The sequence below is a fragment of the Apteryx rowi genome, unplaced genomic scaffold, assembly GCF_003343035.1.
Source record: "Apteryx rowi isolate R43461 unplaced genomic scaffold, aptRow1 scaffold_85, whole genome shotgun sequence".
NCBI classification, from domain to species: domain Eukaryota; kingdom Metazoa; phylum Chordata; class Aves; order Apterygiformes; family Apterygidae; genus Apteryx; species Apteryx rowi.
Window position 1 is genome coordinate 1,632,149 of NW_020451149.1, and position 14,888 is coordinate 1,647,036.

Genomic DNA, 14,888 nt, shown 5'->3' on the forward strand with positions numbered 1-14,888 from the left:
TTGGCTTCTTTGTAACACAGACTGTCCACTGAAGGCCATCGGATACCTCAGCACAAGTTCTCCCAACTTGGCTCTGGATAAGTAAATAGGTACTGGGAACACTTACTGTCCCACGCTTGCTACTCAGGGGAGTTGTCCCCATGCTGGGCAGGGAGCGATGTCCTAGAGAAGGAAGCAGAGACAGGGGCACCTCTGCCAAAGGCAGTCAGAGGTTCAGAGGTGAATATTCACAGCAGTCCCCTCTCTAAGGGCAGGGGCTGTCTCCTTTTCATGAATATATGACACCAAACACAGTGGGGGCCTGGTATGAAGCTAGAGCTGCTAAGAAACACCACCATCTTCAGAACAAAAGGACCGTTTTTGTAAAGAATACTTGTTTCCATCAAAAATGTGAAGAGGGACAGATTTTGACAGAGGCCTGATCACACTGAAAAACTTACTCTTCTCCTTTCCATTCCACAATCCTTGAGAAGTTAAGGTAGTTCCTTTCCCCACTTAGGAAAACATATTCTCCATCATCAGTTCCATTCATCTAGAAAGAGATACATGAGTTTTTATCGTTCCACTCATTCTGCAACACCTGGCTGATAACTGCAACGGGGTCGCAAGTATCTAAGCTGTCATCACTTCTTAAAATCTGCCTTGGGAGTGACAGACTCCCCCTGAGGTAAGCGCAATTTGTTAAACTCCACCTTGAATATAAATGAGGTGGAAGTGACTGAACTAGATTCTCATACCTCCCGAGGGAAGGAAATATGACATAGGTTAGCCTTTTTCCCTTTGGAATTTTTCACTGAAAAAACAGCCCTTAACGAAAAAACAAACCCACTGAAAATAACCTGGGTACCACAGATGTTCTCCAAGAAAAGTTCAGTCCTCACAGTCCAGACTGACTTGCAACGAGAAATACTGTGGAAGCCAGTAATGGCTACAGCACAGAAATAACATGCAAACTCAATTAATTGCCACTAAGGAAACTGGACAGAAAATTTTTCTAGCAGCTTGCATAACCGGCCCCACAAATAGTGTGTTACTCAAGCAAGCATAGGCAACAGCAAAATAGTTTACATCCAGCCTAGGAAAGCTTTTGCCTACCCGACAATGAGAAGGGAGATAAAACACTCAAAGCTGGGCTTCGACCTAGWACCCAGATGTAGCCAAGCTGAAGGGGGGAAATCCTCTTGCTTTTCCTGCAGCCCACCTCCTGGCCTCAGTCTGGCTACATCCTTCTCAACTGACCAGTGATGACAGTCCCAGCTCTGTAGCAATGACACCACTTCTTACTTAAAGCCCCTGAAAATCTTGTATACCAGTTACCTTATTAAAGAAACCAAACTCTGGATCAATCTCAGGATGCAAAAGATGAATGGTTGACAGAAGCCTGTCTTTGTAGCCCCACAGTAACTCATGAACAGTGCGGACTGTGAACAGGGATTCTTGGTATAGAAGCAGCAGCACCTCTGTGGCAAACTGAAGAGGGGTTGATCTGGTCAACTCCATCGCCGTCTGCCAGGGGATTGGAATCAGGGATAAATGGTCAGATTTACAGAAGAATATGTAATAACAGCTGCATGCAAACACAGAATCACAGACACATGGATGCATTTCAGCATGCCATGAAATGTCATTATTTCTACTCGCAGCAAATAAGGTGTTGGCTAACAGGTTCTTCAGCTCTTTCTCCCACATGGACGTGCTCTTGCAGATTCCCATTCAGCCAAGCACTGGCACACAATCAGTTTGGTTACATGCCATCAACTTCTGTATTCTTAAGACTGGATTCTAAGTGAAATGTGCAAAACCACTTTCTAAACAGCCTTAATTTCACCTGTGTATTACAACTGGAGACACTCTTTGAATTTCACTCTTAGGAAGCTGTAGTTTACATTTGTAAAGCCAAAGGCTGTAAAGATAGCTGTTTCCCCAAAATGCAAACAATGCCAAAATTTGTTTCCTTTGTAGCTGACAAATGGTTTTACAACATGTTTTTAAAACACAAAAACAAAAAATGGGATATTCCTTGGGTGAACCAAGCTGTAGTTCTTCTGGTACTGCCTGTTACAGTGCATCATGGTCAAAAATATGAACAGGAGATAACACTTAAAAACACTTAAATGCCAGGGAGGAAAAGTAAATATAGTGACAGTATCATCTGCAACCGATAGTAAGCTAAGTTCTATCTAAGGCTATATACAATACATTTATGTATTCATTCATACAATCAGACAGCCGTTTTGAGAAATGCTGGGGACAAAATAGAAATGAATGTACCCTATAGCTGAAGTCAATTAAATTAGTATGGAAAGTAAAGGCTTAGTTACACAACCAACAGGTATTTTGGTATGGTCTAATTTCCTTTGCAAGGTGTGACTACTTTAAATATGTCTGTTCTCATGCTGTCCCTATGCGAGATCAGATATAGTGGTCTGTCTCTGATCACTAAAACATAACTTTCTTTGCCGAGTATTTTAATCTGCCACTCTTTGGGGATGCCTTTCATAATCTTAATATCATTCTGGGAACACCTTTTCATTCAGCTGTATCTAAAACCCTTCTGCTTTAGATGTTATTTTGCAGTTTCAGATGCAGATTTGGAGGTCATTTTCGCAATTTTGACTTAAAAAAAAACTTATAAGTTTTTTCATTCAACTCTCTGAGTTCTTCCGATGCATTTGACATCACTAATCCCCTAATTTCACTTGCTGGTGAAAACCCAGTGAGCCTGATTTCTGCTAATCTCTGAAGTGTGTATCAGCTCTCAGGGCAAGAGTGAGGCACTGACACTACGGAGGCCTAAGGCAAGGGAGAAACATCATAGAAAAAAACAACCCATCCCAAACTTACACTTCCAAAACTGAACGCATTATCTGTATTGGATATAATCTGCCTCTCTGGTTCTTGAACCACCTTTATCTACCACAACGGGAGAGACAGTGAGAAGCAACAGGCTGCTAGATATAAAGTGTTTTAGGATGATTTCCAGGCAGAAATCAAAGAGAACTCACCACTGCAGGAACATTAACCGTTCTAATCCGGTCTACTTCAGGGTCTCCAACTGACTTCTGAGGTTCAAACACATAGGTCTTCGGATTCAGAGCGGATACTTTTGTACCGTTGTCCAAAAACTGAACGTGCACTCTTGGTCTGTATTCTCTGAGAAACAAGAGTTTGTTCTTTAAGCAAGTTAAATATGTAAAAATAATATAAACTGTAATCAGCTTACAACTATTCTATGGTTGTAAGCACATAAAGGGTGGGATTTGCAGTTCATTAGGAACTGGTCCATCTTTGCTGCTGCTGCTGTCAGCAGTAAGACTCCCCTTTGTGTCAATGTGAGCTCAATTAGACCTTACAGGGTGCTTTCAAAAATGGCACCCCACACTCTCATTGCACTTTATACGTTTGCCTTGTCTTTAAAAAATTTACGAGGAAAGAGGACAATTTGACAGTACAGAAAGATTTAGAGGCACTACATGTGGGCCTGCCCTCGAAACACAGACTGAAAATTACACTTTTGCCTCATCACTGCAGGCAAAATTCACTCCCAGGCAGAACAAGATGCAGGGTTCATTTAAGTCTCATTAACCTGACCTAAGAAACTACCAGTATTTTTCTGATGACTGCTAAGTACTTAGCACTAAGACTTCTGGGCTTACACATGACACAATTGCTGAACAAACCTCATGGTGGTTCTTCTTCTGAGACAGGAATCCTGCACACAACAGAAATCAACTGAATTTTTGTCCTGAAGTGCTCACAGCCTGGGAGGTTGCTTCTATTAGTGTCTAAGCACTGAGACAAGCATCAAAAAGAACCCAGGATTGCTGACAAACAAGTCCAATTGGTAAAAACATCAAATGACACATGCTATCCTGGCGAGGAAGTCAGATCTTAATTATTCTGAAACATATGTCATAACCATAACTCAATCCATTGCCACTACCATCTTACAAACAAGAAACAGAATTTTGCAGAACTGGCTGGCTCAGGTCCTAAATGAGCTAAACATTTGTCTTCATTAAACCAGAAAACGTAAGTAACAGGTTGTCTACTCATGGCACGATCCTTTTGGTGTAAATTTCAGGTGAAATAGACTGTATTTCACCAGTCCATGTTCACTCAAGAGTTTGTTGCCTCTAACACTGCCTTGCTTCCTGAGTAAATTTTAAGTGCCAAGATGCAATGGTGGATTATTCTGCAAGGCGTAGTGCTGTGCTGTGTTTCATTCATTTTAGATCCTAGGTTCTGTCTCAGCTGCACTAGATCCGTTCACGCAGCTTACTGACATGCAGTATTACTCTGGCTCAACCTTTCTAATTTAAAGCAAACTGGACAGGCACATAAAACTGCTCTTATTAGAAACCAACCATTTCCCACTTCCCTTACACAAGTAGCAGACCTACCACTCTTCAGCATCCCTGCCAGCTGGGAACATTTTGGTCTGTCAACACTTTCAGTTTGATTTGGCAAGAGCCTCCTGTATAGTGATCTGCTCTAGAATCTAGGGCTGAGGGGATGGGAATGGACAGATGTGAAGTGACTGCCCAAAAATAGGCCAGAGTTAACCTGAGAAGCCTCTGCTATTCTGAAAGGGCTGGAGAGGAAAATAATACTCCCTGATCAGGTATACAAGTAGGAGGATCTCAAATGTTAAAGACAAAAAAATGTATATGCGGGCAACACCAGTCAATATTAGAGTGTTCTTCAGGACTCAGCAGGCTTGGGCAGATAAGCAGCTTGTATTTCAGAATGAATTATTTTATATGCTGTAAATCCAACTGCTAAGATTTAGAAAGATAAGCACTACTATACCTTTGTTACAGAACCTACCTCTGTGCTAACCGGGTTTCCAATCAATGCAGGTCAAAGCTATGAACTGCTTCCAGCTTAGGCACGCAGGAAGCGATTCTGCTTTGCTGTCTAGCATACACTCTGTCACTCATGAGAGCTTTCCTCCTGACCCGTCTGGGACGGTTCACTTCCAGCCTTTCTCCCCAATCCCCCATTTTATAAAAACACGGAACCATGCATTTCATTTTAGGGTGCTTTAGGAGTTCTACCACATGCTTAAAACTAATTGGTTCTTGAAAGCTTTGCTGCATCAGGCCTCTGAGACAAACTTGACATTTCGTCTCTGGCTCTAGCATGCAGTATGTCTGCAATGTCTCTCCCTTCTCCCCTCCTCCCTGCRTGTCTCCTCTCTACCCCACCCACTGCCGACACTCTGGTACAGTCAGCAGTGACAGTCGGGAAGGATTAAAGAATCTGCTCGAAAAGTGCACTCCAGTTTTTAACTTTACTGTTTCTTCTATCAGACAGAGCATAGCAGAATTGAATCCTGCTGAGCCGTGTCAGAATCAGGCAAACCACACAAGGCAGAAGCAACTGAAACAGGAAACACTGGAAAACGCAGCCTCCCTCGTTCAGACTGCAGTAAACAAGGCAGGGAGAGCCTGCATCGCCCGCCTTGACCCTCTCACAGGCTGTCTGCGCTGCGCGTTGCAGGGGAAGGCTCTCCCAGGGAACCACAATGCAGCAGCTCAGGCTGTGCCTCCCCACAGGCACAGCCCAGCCCAGCCAGCCACACCACTGAGCCAGTTCCTCCCACTCAATGCCTTCTTGGTGGTGCAGCTTCACAAACCTGGCTGCGCGTGACGTGTGTGAAGATACTCAGAGCTCAGGAAAGGGAAAAGAAAGAAGCTAGCAAGGGGGTATGAGTACCAGGGTGCAGAAAAGTATGGGCCTATGTGGTTTCATATAGTCCTGTTATATCTGGAGCTAGTCCCATTTATCTGCCTGACCGAAAGGAAGCACTGCTGACTAATTATTAACATTATATTATACAGACTTGAAGAAAAGCTTGTGAACCTGAAAGCTTATCTGTTTTTTTCCAGCTCTACTGGTTTATCTAATAAAAGGTATTTTGCCAAAGCACCACGCGCAGGATGCCAAGGCTAAACAGACACAGTGATGAAAAAGAGAAGAGAGAGGGGAAAAGATTGAGGGCAGAGGGTGAAGCAAAGAGATGTAAGTAGAGGTGCTGAGCCATGGGAGGAGAGAAGGAGAGGAGGAAGACATACCACAGAGCCTGAGGTGACCACAGAAGGTTCTCCTTTTTATTCTACAGTATTTTTTCAAACACTAACAGCCTGATATTGAGTTATCTTGCAGCTTAGGTAAAGACAGCTCCTTCTGACACTGAACTGCTGCCCGGTTTGAATGACTGTCAACGACCAGAAGTGAGACTAACAATGAGAACTGCATCTTTTTGCCACGGTTCCATGATGTCAAAGGCCATAACGCCTCCTGCCTGGTTTCCACTGCTGTGTACAGTGGAGCAGAATCAAGTACTAGAGGAAATCTCACTTCTACAGTGACTTTAAAATCTCTCCAAATGCAGCCAATTCAGACCATAATGTGTGGAGCCACACTATGTTAAAGAAGAGTCCAGGAGGTATGGCAAGCTCCATCACTGCACGTGGTCTTCCTGGGTCCTGCTTTCTGTAAAAACAGTAGCTAGGTCTGAATCTAAGTAGGTTTTATAGTGAGGGTTGGATGAGGAAGATCACGGTAGTCCCGCTCTGTAACTGGTTCTACCTGACATCACTTTTTACTAATGTGATTTGCTACATTTCAGCTCAGAACGAATTTTCAGGTGAAAACGTGAACGACATGTTTATGCCACACTCCTCACCACATACTCCAAAACATCATCCAATCAGTCACTGTCTTTTCCCTCCTAAGGCAGCAGGCCAGCATGCAGAGAACTTCCTGTGTTCAGCAGCAGAGGAAACGGAGCACATGAGCATATTAAATACTTTGCCCCAAATCAGACAGAACTAATTGGCCGAATCTGGAACAGACTGCAGGTTGTCTCAGTCTAGTTGTGGTGTCCAGGTGGCGCACGACTACCCATTCTCCCTTGGATAAGCTTTCAAGCACACAACAACAGCTGGGTTCTCTGCCAGAATGGGATCCCAAATGTCCTCCCACTTCTTTGACTCCTCACAACCAATAGGTTTGTTTTCATAAAAAACACAGTGAAATGGTCTTACCTGTAGGTGTACGGCCCTACTTCCTCCACAAGAGGAGTAGCTCCTTGAAGCACTTCTAAAGGATTTGTCACATTAAAAAAGTAGAACTGCATGTAGACTGGTGGAGGGGGATCTTCCCAGGCTTCAAAGGTTTCCGTACCATTTCTTAATACTGTTCCCTGAAACAACACAAAGGCAAGTTAACTGTTTTGATAGATGCTATGTAATATTTATAGGAAAGAGGAATGCTATGCCCTCAAAACAAGCATACAGGCTTGGAGATGCCATTTCTACAAATACTTATAGAYATGCTTTACTTCGAAGCAACTCACTAAATCTCAACAAAATCAGAGAATGCTTGCAGGCTAGGGGCATGTGCTTGTTGGGATTGTTGTTTCACTTCTCCCCACAAACATTTTTGCCTGACATTTCTGAGAATGAAGACTTAGCAGCTATTACACAATAAACCTGTTTAAGTTAAGTACACCTGTTTAAGGTGTATCAACAAAAACTGCCTGTGAGACACCATGAGACATGTGCCCACACTGCAGATAAAAGAAGTGGAACTCAACAGTGTGAGGCCAAGAAGTCCTAAGAGAGGCATCTTAGGAAGAGCAAGGCCAGAAAAGAAGCTGAACTTCCTTGTGTTTTTAATTTCTTTGCCAAGAATGTCAGATTCCAGTATGGCAAAGAGATTCTGTCTCCAAAGTGACTAGACTTTGTTTTTCAGCAGCCTGGGAGGAAAACCTGCAGGTGAAAGAAATGTCTTTAATTTAGGCAAATGGGGATTCATAACTTTGAGGTCTCTGAATACAGCAAAAATTCTTTAGCCTCTGCCTTTTATTACTTTCCTAGAGCGATGAGAGCACACGCATCTCCAGATCCATGGAGTATCACTCTTATTTTGTATTCATCAAAACAGGGACTTACAGAAGGATAGCTATAAATGATTATTTTATAATAGAAGCTCTTAACTAATGAATCAGCAGTTCCTTTACCCACTAGCATACTCATGGGATAAGGAAGGTCACAACTGCACCAAAGCATGTCTCCAATTAGGAACATATACTATAGGTCTCAATCCCTCATATCATTACCATTTCATTTTAGATAAAATTCACCACAACTATAAAAGCATCACCACAAGCAACACCAAAATCAAGACTTTTTGCATGGTTATACCACTGATACTGCCACTGTGGTAGTAAGGAAAAAATTGGCTTGCAGAGTGGAATTTTTAGGAATATGTACAAAGAAAACTGTATCTTTGATGCTACACCACCAGTAGGTGGAAAAAGGGGGCAAATAATTTGCAACTAAATGGGTCTCATCAACACTTGTTCTTTTTATTCTTCTGAGAAAACAAGTCAAATATTGTAAGTATAAGCCCAAAAGCAGGGCAGACTGGACAGCTGCCATTTCATGGATGCGATTTATGGGGTCTTAACGCCATCAGTCACTGTTGCCTCAGGATTCATTCTGGGCCTTCCACTTAAGTAGCTGTTTTCCCTCCGTATTTTATTTTAATTTTCAGTGATTAGATAAAGAGAAGACTGTTTCAAAGAAAAATGCATTGGCAGGAGGTTTGAACAGCAGCAGTATTCCTGAATGCCAATGAAAGCCAACCCAGCTGGCAGCATTTAGAAGTTGCAGACTGCTTTCCTCTGAGGATTTCAAACCATGTATTCTGCACACATCACAAAAGATAATGTATTTTAGGCATGCTTCAGGAGTTCTGTGCATTTCTTTGGGACTACCAGCACCTCATATATCCCGTTACCTACATAGCCCAATGCATTTGATCCTGTTTTCTCGCCAAGGCGGCTTATCCCTGTATTCAGAGAGAGCCCTTCTAAAGTTGGTTTGAAGGATCAGGAACAGAAAATCTCACTGAATCAGGTCTACAGTTTCCATGACTCTAACAGAAAAGGCTGGTAATGAGAAAGCAATGTATCTGAGACAGTTAAGAGATAACCATGACAGCTTTTCTCCATACGCAAATAACCACACTACCAAGTCAATTATTTCAGAGGTTACATTGCAGTAAACTACTGGTCTGCTCCCTTCCTAAGTTGCATAAAACTCACATTTCTCACGTGCATGAAACACAGTGAGTATAAGCTTAATGTTGATAACCAGACTAATTATTACCTGTCTTGAGCTTAACCATCCATATCTAGGAATTTGTACTGTTCCCCAGAAACTACTGACTAAGCATATTCAGGCCACCTGTCAAGTGCTCAGATGTCTCTCATACAAGACAACTAAAATGAGGGATTACTTCTCAGTCTAAATGTGCAACTGTTTTACACACATTTAATAAAAAAACAAAAGTGCACCCTGGTCATACTCATTCCAGTTTTAAGCAAGGGGATCACATTTATGATATGCAAGGATGCCACTTCCCCTGTCCCCCTCTCCTCAGCTCAGCTGAGAACAAGAAGCTCCTCCACTTGATGTAGTATTGTTAAACGTAACATGGATTTCCAACGAGCTATAAATATATAAATATATGTACCAGATTACATGCAAAGAGCATTAATAGGAAGGAAATGAAGGAGTTTTTCCCTGGCAGACTGGTATAAGTACATGCTCTTGAGATTCTGAAGTCGTAAGTGATCTCCTGGGAGATGGTCTGGAGAGCAAAAAGGCACTGAAACAGTCAAAGTAATCTGGTGATTTATTACCTGGATCTGCATAACACCACTTGGATCTCTCGCAGAAATGACAGCATCTGTTTTTAGATCTGCGCACTGATAGCACTAGTGCAAGCCCAGATTCACAAACTTCTGAGCAGGATTCAGACTCCATGAATCTCTCAAATAATAAAATATTGCAAGCTCTTTTCTTCTATTTTTCACCAAATATTACCAGGAATATTTGGGTCTATGACATCGTATCACACAGCCTGGACTTGAGAGAAAAAATATGAGCACGTATTTTTGAGAGAAACATATGTCCACATCCCTCAGCTGAAGGCAGTCAGTTTAGCTCTGCTGTCTTTTATTCAAACTGGAGTAGGATCTGATGCTACATGACTGGGACTACTATTTTTTTTTCATAGGTTGTGTTCACTACTAGGTTGTGCAGGCTGTGAGATATTAGATCATAGGACTGCTCTTAACCATAGAATACATAAAAGCTACAGTTCAGTTGTAGTTACGGTTACTGCACTGTGTGAGGCCAGGGCATCAGACTTTTCCTCCTGATACTTACATGCAAGAACAAGAGATAAAACTTGAAGCACTCAGAAACCTTAAGTTAGACACTAGTCCTGCAGGCAGGTCTAGAGGCCAGACCTCAAACTCCAAGATCCTCTCTCACAGAGAAGCAAAGGTGCACCTACCACAAGATCACAACCTAAATTCTGCGGACAATGTGCTTGTGCATCCCCATGCAGTAGCACAATGGGGGTTCTCCTTTCCAGGTGGAGTCCACTTTCATTTCTAGCCTACCAAGGCACCTTTCCCACTGACTTTATCATGCCAGTCCTGAATTTGCCCTTATCTCATTCTCTTTGGTTTCCTTCCTTGATCACTCTTCACACACAGGAAATAAAAAGCATATCTTCCCTCAGAACTGTAACAGTTGGTGGTGGTGATTATGGGGATGGGGAAGGTACTGTATGTTTTTTGGCCTTAGTTAGAAAATTAAATTTCCATTGTTTTCTGGAGCTGTAAAATGTTCTAATACCAGGGCATAGTTTTATATGTTTGTCTATGAGAGAATTTAATTGCAATTGTTAAAGAAACAAGCAACAGGGTAAACTTTTAGATCAACATGAGTAGAATTCTGTGACCCCGATATTCCCCCGCACCTTGGGAATAGTCTGCTCAGAAGGAGTATCTCAGCTGATCATTTGCCTAAGCCTTCGCACTAAACTGTATTAAGAGCTCTAGTGTTTCACATTAAACAAAACACACACCTGAAAATGATCTATACATAAAAAAAGTCAAGAGATAAAACTATCTTCCTTGGCCTTCTGGGCCCTAAACACTCCTGCCAATCCAGATCTAGAGATGGCTCAGAACAAGATTCCAGTGAAATTTCAAGGGGTTAGAACACTAAACGTTTTCTAAAATGATCAGAGATAGATATGCAGCATAAACAAAACACTTGAGGGAAAGGCACAGGGATTGATTACCCAAGTTTGGAATTAAGTACATAGATCAAAGCTTGTTATATTCAGAAACTGCATGCTCATGGCAGTTAAAGCCATAACTACATAACCAACAAACAGCATAAGTCAAGCACTGCTTTGCAGCGAGGATGGCCCTTCTCCTGTGGGCAGTTATTTTTTTCTTGTTCGTTACATGTTTTTTTCCCACCATTCGCTGGATTTTCAGGTGCTATTCCCTGACAGCTAATATATATTGAACAAGTTGGACATCTGATCTGATCCAACATGACACTCTAATTCATAAAAAGCTAATAAGACTAGCAAAGAAAACAGAGAATAAGATGACAAAGTTTGAACGCCTTCTGGGAAAGGTGCTCCTACTCCCCTTGTCACGACACATGTCTGCCTGCTGATTTTCAAGGAAATGGGAAGTCTGATACCCTGCTGGATTCCCCGCTCTTCGTACATCCCCTGTTCCACTATCCAGGAACAGATTTCCTTTTTCTTGTCTTTGGCTGGAAAGCATGCAACACACATTTCCTAGTGAAAGCTGACCCATCCGCAATGATTCACAGGTCCTAGCACAGGACGCACAGGCACTTCAGCTGGTCCAAAGCACAATCTTCCATTTAAGCTATAACTGAGACTGCAAAGATAGCTCTCCATTGCAAGTCATCTCTGTCTGCTGTTGCAGGACTGTAGGGAAGTCCTCAGAGGAGCATGAGCTATCGGTCATAAGGGCAACCTCTCTACCTTTGCAGAATCACAGAATAGTTGGGGTTGAAAGGCACCTCTGGAGCTCATCTGGTCCAACCCCCTGCTCAAGCAGGGCCACCTAGGGCAGGCTGCCCAAGACCATGTCCAGTGGGGCTTTGAATATCTCCAAGGATGGAGACTCCACAACCTCTCTGGGCAACCTGTGCCAATGCTCAGTCACCCTCTCAGTAAAAAAGCTTTTCCTTATGTTCAAGTAGAATTTCCTGTGTTTCAGTTTGTGCTCATTGCCCCTCATCTTGTTGCCCTTCTGCAACTCCCCTAAAGACAGAGAGATCGCTGAGGCTAAGAGGAGCCAATGTGAAATTCATGAGCACAGAAGTAAGATTTCATGTTCAGTGCCCTGGACTGCAGAGCAGTAAGGAAGCTGGAAAAGCTTAGGTCTTGCCACATTTCAAAGGCAAAGTAAGATTTATCTATTTGCACAAGATTTTCTAAGCTGCATATAGGGTTACACAAGAGACAGCAACTTCCTAGATCACACACAAATGAGAAAAAACTCACGTGGGAAAGAGCACATGTGGAAAGCAGCAGAATCAGCAGAGTGACTGAGAGTGCACTGCTTTGCAGTTTGTGGGTGAGGCTCCTGGAGAAGGCCAGGAGGGATCCAAAGGCAACCACAAGGAGTAAAACACTTGATTCTGCACAATGCAGATGTATGCTAGCACAAGCTAAGAGTGGTAATGAGGAAAAGACTGTGCTCTAGAAACTTTATGCTGCATTACTGAAAGCTCTGCTGACCACCTATCAACTTACTCTTGTGTAATCAAACATTAAGAGTAAGGAGCATGTAGCTAAGAGATAATACTCAAAAGGAGGATCAAACCTAATTCCTGACAGTCCTACACTCTCCCCTCTAACCTTTTTTTCCACCCTGCTGCTCTTTGGGTAACAGCATGGAATAGGCTTGAAACTAATTTCTGTCCTGATGCAGAAGATGACAGAGCTCCTTTCCAAAGAGACTTGAGATGTGGGGAGATGGAACTGTTCATGTCTACACAAAGCTATACTGGTTTGGTTTGGTTTGACACACATGCAACTTGGCATACATTACCACTCGCATCACTTTGCACCCAGCTTTGARATTGCCTAGAGAAGGGTATGGGCTGATGAACAAATGACTTCACGATAAACCAGGTATTACCCATGATTACACTGCAGCACGGCAGAGCCATGTATCTGAGAACAAACACTACAGGAGTACCTGTATGAGTAGTTCCTGAAGAGCAGCTGACACACTGGAAGGCTGCATGACAGCTTACCCTATGGTAGCTTTTTTCTGGCTATCCCCTTAACTTTACAGGCACACTTTAAAGTGACACAACTTGTTTTAAGCTGACTGTCAACCTAAAATTGCACTTGTTAAACCAAACTGGTTTAAGTTAAGACAATACAGCTTCTATGTTAGGAAATGCTCCCTGACAATATGTTGAAGAAAAGATCAGTACATTGGTTGGGACACTATGGAGATCAGCAGACTTCTGTCACCAATTAGACAGTAGCACTGGTCAAATCACTTTATTTCTTAGCACTCTTGGTTTCTCTTGTTTAAATAATAGGATATTCTTCAGAGTAGGTAAGTTAATAATTATTCATTTACCTTGGTCACAGCTATTTTAAGGGAAACAGCCAATGATCTGCGTTTCTAGTGTTAAGTATGGGGGTTCCTAATGCTAAGGCAGTTGACCATTCTCACTGGACCACCACATAAACACAAAGGGCCAGCAGAAGAGAGGAACAAAAGCTTAGGCAGACCATAAACAACGAGATCCCTGCAATCATAACAATGCCAGGATGGATGTCCAGAAGTGCCCTGCAAGCAGCCTTGAATAAGAGGGTGAATTGCTTTGCTATCACCACCCAGGCTAGGGAACCACCCCAGGTTTTGGCCTACAGCACCCCAGAAGGGCTGTGCTCCAGAAGGGGCAGACCAAGCCACCACATGGAAGTCTCAAGGAGCATACGATGAGGATGATGAAAGAGCAGGCAGGAGCAGCRCTTTAGGTGTCCCCTGCTCATCCCATGTGCTGCTGCTCTGGAGCAGGCCCCTCAGTACAGCTGCTGCCTCACAGTCAGTAAAGCTGCCTCACAAGCATTGATTTTTACTCACATGAAAAGCCGGCCCGGGCCCAGGCCACACTGAGCCCCAGCCCGGCGGGCAAGCGTGGAGGGGCTTCGCTGCCTTGCGATGCTTTGGCCCTCGCCTGACCACTGTCGCACCAGGCTGGGACAAAGCTGGGGCACAGCAGAGCCASCCGCCAGCCCCCTCCCGGGGGTGGGCTTTCTCCCTGCCCTCCCCCTCGGGTTATTTTGAGAGGCCTCGCGAAGGAGTAAAAGCCGCAAGGAGGGATTGGGGGGGGGGGGCGCGGGGCCGGGCCCTCACCTGCTTCACCTGCAGGTCCACCACCGTCTGGAAGACGTGCGCCACCAGCAAGGAGATGCTGGCGATGAGCAGCGTCAGGGCCAGGACCCCCACGGTGACGAGGCACAGCGACTTCATGGCTGCCGCGGAGGAGCGCCCCAGCCGCCGCCGTCGCCGCCGCTGCCGCCGCTAGGCTCGGGGCCGGGCGCAGGGGGCGGGCGGCCGCCCCGCCCCGCCCCGCCGCGCCGCGCCGCGCCGGGAGGAGCCGCGCTTCGGAGCGGCCCGCACAGCACCGACGCTCTGACTGCAAGGGACGGGGAGCTGCTTTAGCAGGCGCAATAAAACCTACGTCTACCCCCTTTTCTTTTTTAACCTCACTTACCAGGAAAGAAAAAACTCCGGGAAGAATTTTTTGTTCTTGCTTGCAACCAAAGCTCCCACCGGCACGGCGGAAATCTGGCTGCCTGCTGTGGACAGATCTGCTAGTGCGCATTTCTCTATGCAGTAGACACATTTAAAAGCTTTTCTGGCAAGCAAGCAGAAGAACAGCTATTCCTCAGAAAGAAGATTAGGGAAGAACTGTTGTAGGGAACACAAG

At 44.0% G+C, this 14,888-nt stretch overlaps 1 protein-coding gene across 3 annotated transcripts in view; it reads right to left on the reverse strand.

Annotated features, from left to right (window-relative positions):
- The window catches only part of SCARB2 (scavenger receptor class B member 2), a 28,667-nt gene extending 14,159 nt beyond the window's left edge, over positions 1-14,508 (reverse strand). For all 3 annotated transcript variants that reach the window (XM_026090166.1, XM_026090165.1, XM_026090167.1), the window contains exons 1-5: positions 14,312-14,508; positions 7,056-7,213; positions 3,006-3,153; positions 1,318-1,506; positions 441-532 (exon numbers count right to left, since the gene is read on the reverse strand). In XM_026090166.1, coding sequence (XP_025945951.1) covers positions 441-532; positions 1,318-1,506; positions 3,006-3,153; positions 7,056-7,213; positions 14,312-14,428 — 704 coding nt within the window. In that variant the 5' untranslated portion in view covers positions 14,429-14,508. The remainder of the gene's footprint in view (positions 1-440; positions 533-1,317; positions 1,507-3,005; positions 3,154-7,055; positions 7,214-14,311) is intronic.
- Between the last annotated feature and the right edge of the window lie 380 nt (positions 14,509-14,888).